Source organism: Notolepis coatsorum, assembly GCF_963971535.1.
Source record: "Notolepis coatsorum genome assembly, chromosome: 3".
NCBI classification, from domain to species: domain Eukaryota; kingdom Metazoa; phylum Chordata; class Actinopteri; order Aulopiformes; family Paralepididae; genus Notolepis; species Notolepis coatsorum.
The window spans coordinates 183,922,203-183,930,349 of record NC_140167.1 but is presented as its reverse complement, the minus strand read 5'-3'; the positions used below and the strand labels follow the sequence as shown (position 1 = coordinate 183,930,349).

At 42.2% G+C, this 8,147-nt stretch overlaps 1 protein-coding gene across 3 annotated transcripts in view; it reads right to left on the bottom strand.

The window, feature by feature from the left end:
• Positions 1–754: 754 nt before the first annotated feature.
• Positions 755–8,147, bottom strand: part of kdm6a (lysine (K)-specific demethylase 6A) — a 188,355-nt gene continuing 180,962 nt past the window's right edge. For all 3 annotated transcript variants that reach the window (XM_084310621.1, XM_084310622.1, XM_084310623.1), the window contains 2 exons: positions 5,053–5,223; positions 755–1,054 (listed from right to left, as the gene is read on the bottom strand). In XM_084310621.1, the coding sequence (XP_084166747.1) occupies positions 1,028–1,054; positions 5,053–5,223 (198 nt within the window). In that variant the 3' untranslated portion in view covers positions 755–1,027. The remainder of the gene's footprint in view (positions 1,055–5,052; positions 5,224–8,147) is intronic.

The following is an 8,147-nucleotide window of genomic DNA, read 5'->3' as shown; positions in this document are numbered from 1 at the left end:
ATCCTTCAAACAATAAAACCATCAAGGAGGGTCTCTGTACAATGCTTACTAAGCAGTTTTATTTATATAGAAAACGTATGAGGAGCCGTGCTTAAAATGACATGGCTCCTTCAAATTTAATGGCAGGTACTCTGGAAAAAGAATTACAGCATTCCATCAACAAATATTTCCAAGCAATAAATATGCATTTTATAAATAGTGTAAATTTACATCAAAATTAGAAAAAGAAAAAAAAATACACAAATTAAAGTTTACACCTTAGCCTATGTGCAACCCATTTCTCTGTGACTTGGCTGTTGTTTCTCTCAAAAATTATTTCCTCTTTTTACCCAAGAAACCAAAATCTAAGCATTGGTTTCCAACAAAACAAGATTAAACATAAAACCTATAAAAAAAATAAAAAAGGGGGGAAAAGAAAGAAAATGGGGAAACGTTTCAATCAACATGTCACTCAACTCTTCACATTACAAAACATTGTTTTCTTCTCCTCCTCATCAAGGAGACTATCTATCTAACATACAAAAGACCAGCTATGCTAGTTACTCATCTCTGGGGGAGGGAGGGAGAGAGGGAGGGGGGGGCACATTTATTGAGAATCTGTGTGTCAGCCCACAAACAGAATACAAAAATGATAAAGGAGGAAGAAAAAATAAATCAAGTCAGTAGTCTTTGTGTGACGTTGTTGCCAGTTCTAACATAATATTTACAAAAACGCTTTTTTTCTGTATTTTTTTTGTGGGTTTTTTGTGTTTTTCTAGAGAAGTCCAGCTGGGCCAGCAGTAGAACAGTCTGGTCACGGCGACGCGGGGAGAGGCTGCCGTCCCCCTCCAGTCCACAAGGGGGAGGCACGTCGCTCTGGGCAGGTTGCATAGACACACAGCTTTCACACAGCTGCCTTATGGGATAGCTACAAAGCGCAGTCGGGAGGACCGCCGGCGTACTTCCTGAATATCAGAAAAAGAAAAAGGGTCTTCCGAGGGTTCAGTCCGTTAGAATTGTAATTGTCCTCAGAACCACAAGGTCACCGTCAGGACGAGGAGGGCAGAGGAGTCGCCTGTAGAGGGAGACAGAGGACAGAGTGATATATACGTTACATTATGGCCACATTCATGTTTATCTATATTGCAAAATGAAATTCAAGGACTTTTAAGTACTTTACCAAGCACTATTTTTCATTTTCAAGGATAACACTCGAAGGATACAATTCACTTTTAAATGCTGTTTTTTTTAATAATCTTCTTGGCCTGCTTGTCAGCTAGAGCAAGCTAGAGCATCACACGCGAATAAATTAAGAAAAGCAGTTTGAGCGTGATAGACAGCGACTCATCGAATTTTATTAAAACGGAAAGAAAAAAACGATTTCTTGATTCAGAACAATTTGATCATGGATGAACAAAACATTCAATGCAAATGGTTGATTTGAATTTCACAGACGTTTTAGGAAAGGGAATATCGCCCACGACATATTAACCACGCCCCCAATCCAACAGTTTGGTCTACTAACTTTCTTTATACACAGGGTATCTGCAGGTTTCAATCAGTTAGATTTAACACATTTTTAATACCAATGTATAGCAAAAAGCATACTAGCAAAAAATTTAATAAAATAAAACTCATAGCGAAACTGAACTGGCGGCTGCGCTTGCGTGCCAATTTCAATTCTCACACGTTCCATACAAGCTCTCACCAGACGCACCAAGCTCCCGGTAGCCCAACAAAAAACAACGACCTAAATACAAAAACATTTCAGATATTTAATATTATTTCATCTCCCGACAGCCGGGCTGCCCTTAAAAATACCTTTTAAGGCCTTAAATAGAGAATTATGAATTTAATTGTAATACCCTGCAGATACTGATAAAACTTGCATAGATGCCACACAAGAAGGTTTATGGTTTGACATCACAAAGAGACATCATACTGATAATATGTGTTCGATTGGATCTGGCAGCCATATTATGGTTTAGCCTATCAACTAGCTAAATGATACTTATTAAAGATGTTGTTCCCTAGATGCCACACAGCAAGTTTCGTGAGAATCTGGTAAACAGCTTAGGAGGATTAAGGGACAAATCTATTTTATTTATTTTTTAATCTAAAATGGCAGAAAAGACAATATGGCAGACTTCATATTCTTATGGAAAGTGTTTTAACCCTGAGGAATCACATATCTAGGTCATGATTGTATGACTTAACGGCTCTCTGGGGATATGCTCATGTGAACATTTAAAGGGTCTTAGGGTCATCAAAGAGGTGATGAATATTAACAGCAAATATTTTTTTTTTATCTACTTTTGCTCCCCCTATTTTTCTCCCATCCCAATTTAGTCGTTATGCCAATTCCCTTCCTGGTCGTTGCATGCTTTTGCCCCCTACTGTCGGCCTGGGGAGGGAGAAGACTACCACATGTCTTCCTCCGATACATGTGGAGTCAGCCGGCCGCTTCTTTTCACCTGACAGCGAGGACTCTCACCGGGGGAGTGTAACACGTGGGAGGATCACACTATCTCCCCCAGATCCCTTTCCTGCTGCACAGGCGCCCCGACCGACCAGTAGGAGTAGCTGTTTATAACGATCAGGATACATACCCCACCAGCTTCCCACCCGCTAACACTGCAAATTGTGTTAGTAGGGACGACTGACCAAGCCAGAGGTACCGCTGACAGCTGGATTTATTCACAGCACATTTTTAAACATTTGAATAAAAGGTATTTGAGTTATCGCATCCACTAAGGATCTGCCACAGTAGCGGAGGCCAGGGTGAATACATTAGAATTCTGCTTTTTTCCCTCCAAATGTTTGCTGTCGCGAGCACTTTACTTCTACGTTAACGCGCTCAAGTTAAAGTAAAACAAGAGGTCAGACTGACAAAGGTTTGGCCTAATAATCAACTAGTAATGTCTGAGAATTTAATGACATTGGATGGAAATCTCTTTCCATTACTGAAAACGCTGGAAGTCTCTGCCCACGCTGGCCACTCGACGACGCCTCATTTACAAGGCATCTCCAGCCTCATGACTCCCCTCCTTACGGCTCCAATATCAACACAGTGTTTGATTTCATGAGACATGGTCTCCTCGCACTTGTAAATGTATAACTCTGGTTACACATCTGAAGCGCTTCCTCATGCGTGGCAAATCAGTAGCTTGGCAATCGACATGAGAAACAACAGGGGTTTTTCCGACAGGTTTGGATTAATCTACTTGAAGTCTATAAAACTGAAAGCTTGCACATGTGCCAGACAGAAGAGAACCCCAGAGAAAGAGGCAGAATTAGTCCTGCTGGTTTCTTAATGCTCGTGAAGCCCTTAAAGCCCAACTTGCAGGTTAAACCCTACTCTTCAATTATGGGTAGTTTACATCATTGGTATCTAATTAAATTTTTTTTTTTTCATTTGACGCCGGAAATGCCACTCCGAAAGGGGTAAAAAGGTCCATGCACGAATAACATGCATGCGCGAATAAAAAAAAATTATCAGAGCTATCAGGGCCATGACGTCACGTCGGGTATCTTTCCCCTACTTCTGATCCACTACAAGGAGTTTTGACGAGTGCAGAAAGCCATTTCCTTGATCCAAATGGACGCCTTACAAGACGCAAATGGGTTTAATCGTCGGGAGACTTTGATGGACCAGCTACAACTGGTTGAAACAAGGTAGTTATAATGTTTTTAATGTCGTAAAAAAAGAACTACATTTACCACTAGGCAGCCTGTTGTTCAGTACAGCAGCGCTACTGGTCTGTGGGCTGTCGCCTTATCCCCGGGTCATAGTACCAAGCTGGCTATATGGCTCTGGCTAACGTTACCCCGCTAACGTTAGCATTATGGCTACTGTCGTGCATGTAAAAGAGTTTTGGGAAGGAGTAAAATCTGTAGGTCCTCTTCTCAGACCTGTGAGGCAAAGCACTGCTGCACACACATCCTGCCAGCTAGCAAGCTATGCGCCCCGGCATGTTGATACGATAGTAGCCCCTTTAGCTGCACTTGGTGCATCAGTGACGATAGCTATGAGCTAACTAACGCTACAAGCTCAAACACCTTATAACTACTACTATTGTCGTGTCCATAAGTTCCTTGGCAGAATACTTGTGATGACAAAGGTATACAAAGAGGAGAGAACCATTTTAAATCGGGTGATGTTATGAGTTTCGGCTACCAAGCTAAGCTACGTTAGCTAACTTAGCTAGCTTCTAACGGTGTATACACAATATGTACAACGACACAATGATTTTCATTAGTACAAATATGGTAACATGGTTGTGGCTTTTACAAATAGTGGTTAGCTTTAGAGATGGATGGCTATGATCACGGAGCAATAGTGTTGTTAGGTGAAACGGATACATTTTCATTCATTACTCCTCGGCTAGTAGTAGCAAGTCTCTCTGCCTGCCACTAGCTGTGTGTGACTCTCAGACTCTGTGTGTGTGTGACTCTCAGGTGCCCTGCACCTGCCGTGACGACATCATTTCGATTACACGTGCACGTTATGAACCATTGATTAAAATATCCACGTGCGTGGTGATTGTGTTGGGCAGACAAAATATTTGATAAAAACGCTAAAACGGGTTCAATTTCAATATTTATTTTTTCTTCTTCATGAAAGTCACCATTGGCCTAGTCCACATTGTTTATTGAACAAAAATACAACCTGCAAGTTGGCCTTTAACAGGGTTCCCACAGACATTGCAAAATGAAATTCAAGGACTTTCAAGCACTTTTCCAAGCACTATTTTTCTTTTTAAAAGGGCATTTAAAAGGATACAATTCACTTTTAAATGCTGTTTTTTATAGAAAATAAATCTGATCCAATATTTATGGCTTAAAACCAATTTCCAACAATTAGTTACACTTTAAATAAAAAAAAATCTATTTCTTGATTCAGAACAATTTGACCATGGATGAACAAAACTTTCAATGCGAATGGTTGATTTGAATTCCAAGCACCTTGTTAAAAAAATTTCAAGGAATTCCAGGCCTTGACATATTTCTTTCAAAAAAATAAAGCACTTTAAGCACTTCAAGGACCTTGTGCGAACCCTGCCTTATACTCACAAGTGTGAACTGGTCGTAGACCTGCATGAGGTCTTCGATCTTGTACTGCTCCAGCACCACAAAGTTGTCCAGGTTACCGCTCCCCCTGCGGGCGCAGTCCTGGCAGTGCACCACAAACGTCTTGCTGCTGTTGCTCTCGCTGGTCACAAAGAGCAGGTCGAACACCTCCACCTGGGGACGACGGGAACACGGGCCGATCAGAATCAGAAAGGTCTTCATTTAGTTTTCACATACAAGGGATTTGATTTGGTTGTTTTTGGTGCAACACTGATCTCGCCACACACAAGCACACATGAACACACACACACACATTCTGCACTCTCTCACACAAACACACCACAGGTCACTTTAAACACATAAGAAAAGGTCACTTTAACACATTCGGAGCCAAACCCGAGTTAAGTCATGTTAACTCGTCATGCGTTGGACGCCAGACCCGAGATATCTCGGGTTTTGGTAGTTTTTTTTTTTATCCACTTTTTCTCCCATTTTCTATATTTTCTCCCATCCCAATTTCGTATCATCCAATTCAACCCACCCGTCACGAACGCTGTTTCTTGCCTCCCACAAGCCGGCTGCAATGTGGACAAAGTCATACATAGCACAAGTCCCCTCCGGTACTTGAGGTAACAGCAGTCGCATCTTTTCACCTGCGCAGCTCGATCTCTCAGTGGCGAGGAGTAACGCGTGGGAGGCTCACGCTGCCCCCGTCACTTCCTGATTCTACTGCGCAGGCGCACCAACCGACCTGTAGGAGTCGCTGTCCACAACGCCCGATCCCCACCCATCAGTTTCCCACCCCCTAATACGGCCAATGTGTATTAGTATGAACGACCAGCTAAACTGAAAGCAATGTGGAGCGCTGGGCTCGAACAGGCGAGCCCAGCGTCTCCGCATTCGTGGCGAGCGCCTTGCCCACTACGCCTGGTAGTTTTTTCTTTTATTCAATATTTGTATTCATTATTCATGCACTGACCTCGGTGTTGCCATAGGAAAGGATTTTGAGATCGCCAAAGTGCAATATCGGCCGCATCCTGCCAGATGGCAGTGTCGCCCACCCTTTGAAACCTTATATCTAACCCTGTGTTACACTCAAATGTCTCGGGGCGCTATATTTAGACGGAGCCGAGTAAATCGCTTCATCCGACCACTTCGAAATGCATCTGGCACACTCGATCCATAAGTTGTGCCAAATTATGTCCGGGACCAGATGGACACCAATACTGGAAAAAGCGATCAGACAATTGGAATATTCTTTTTGGAATACCCCCGGTCAAAAGGTAAGGACTATCTGACATCACTTTCAGCTTGATCCAACAATGTTTTGATATCGATCCAGCTGATCAGCGTCTGTAGTGTTCAACACGAATGCCGTTACTGGCCATCAAAGCATAAAAAACGACCCCCCCCCCCCCCCCCCCTTTCATGATGAAACATAATACCTATTATATACATTTGATTTGGAAATAGTAGCGTGTCCAGGCAAGAAACGCCAACGTTTATAGTCGAATACACGTAGCGCCCTATAACTCAGCGTTTCAGGAATTATCCCGGATCACTCCTAAACTATACGTATATTCACCGCGGGATAAGGCGCAAACGTATGTATGAAAAAATACGCTTTTTTGCATGATCGATGGAAGAAAGTCACTGTCAAATTACTATAGTATTGTCTCCATAGCTATAATATAGAATATAGATATAGCTCTCCAAACATAGTGACGCACAGTGAAAATATGTTATGGAAACGTGGCACATTAGCCACAAGGACCAGACTAATCCCTGGCGCTGAATGTGTTAACACATTGGGTGCCAGCAACGAGAAATCTCGTTGTTGGCCGCCATGCGTTGAGTGCCAATGACGAGAAATCGTTATTTAATCGTTATTTATTTTATTAGAGATATCCATTCATTTTTCATCCATCCAGCCTCACGTTATCATTGGGACTGTCTCTGAGCTCGAAAAGGGCAAATACAGCCCCCTATCATCTCCTGGATGATATTGCACCAATTGGAATGGACTCAATGGAAATGCATGGGGAAAACAAAACTCCGGATTCCACATTTTACTTCTCAGGCATGTAACCTGAGACTATTGCATTAATTTAGGGCACTGGAAACTAGCGTTGTCAAAAATATCGAAGTATCGATACATATCGATACTGAATATTTAAAACGGCTTCGATACTCATTTCCCGAAGTACCGATACTTTCTGCAGTATCGGTACCAGCTGGCGAGTGTTCTACCGCAAGTTGTTGACGCGCTGTTCAGAGCGCTCAGCGCGCTTGCCCCCCCGGCTCCTCCGAGTCCAGCCCTCCCCCTCACAGAGAGCCGTCTTCTTCAGTTAGTAAACAAACATTTTAGCTGAAGATGGTAAATGCAGAGCCTCCGCAACTTGTGCTTGTGGATAAAGAAAACAGCAGAAGTGCTGTTTGGAGGTACTTCGGGTTTCAAGTAAACAACGAAGGACAAGCTACAAATGCCCCAATGCTATTTGCAAGCGGTGTTAGAGCAGTGCCAGCGCCGATCTCCATAAAGAAATGAAAGAGGTTCGTGACAGCTGCTCTTTCAACGTCACTGTGACTGAAGCATTAAACCATTAACTCTAGTTTAATACATGATACGTTGTCTACTGATGGCGCATAATATCAACAGCTGATTCGTTGTAACGTTACAGCTACCAGCTAACGTTAGCTACTGCTAGCTCCGTTAGCTTAGCTGGCTACTTTTATAATTACTGCATGGAAACGGAGTAACGTTGACGTTTAAACGTTATGTCGAGGTCATACAATACTACAGTCGACATAAGGTTAACGTTACCCCGTTTCCATCAAGTGTTTAAATAGCAGCAATCTTGTTGAAAATGTAACGTTACTAAAATGTGACTCGACGTGACCAAACCCGATTTGATCCGGTGAGAAACAAGTGCCAGAAAAGGAACAATTGTCTTGCTCTTCAGAAAATCGAAAAAATCTAAATCTGTTTTTTTTTTACATCTTTGAAATGTCAATAATGTGTTCTCTTATTTGCCCTTATTTGCAAACTTAAATACAACTTGTAAATGAGGTAATTATTGTTATATAGTTCGACAGTA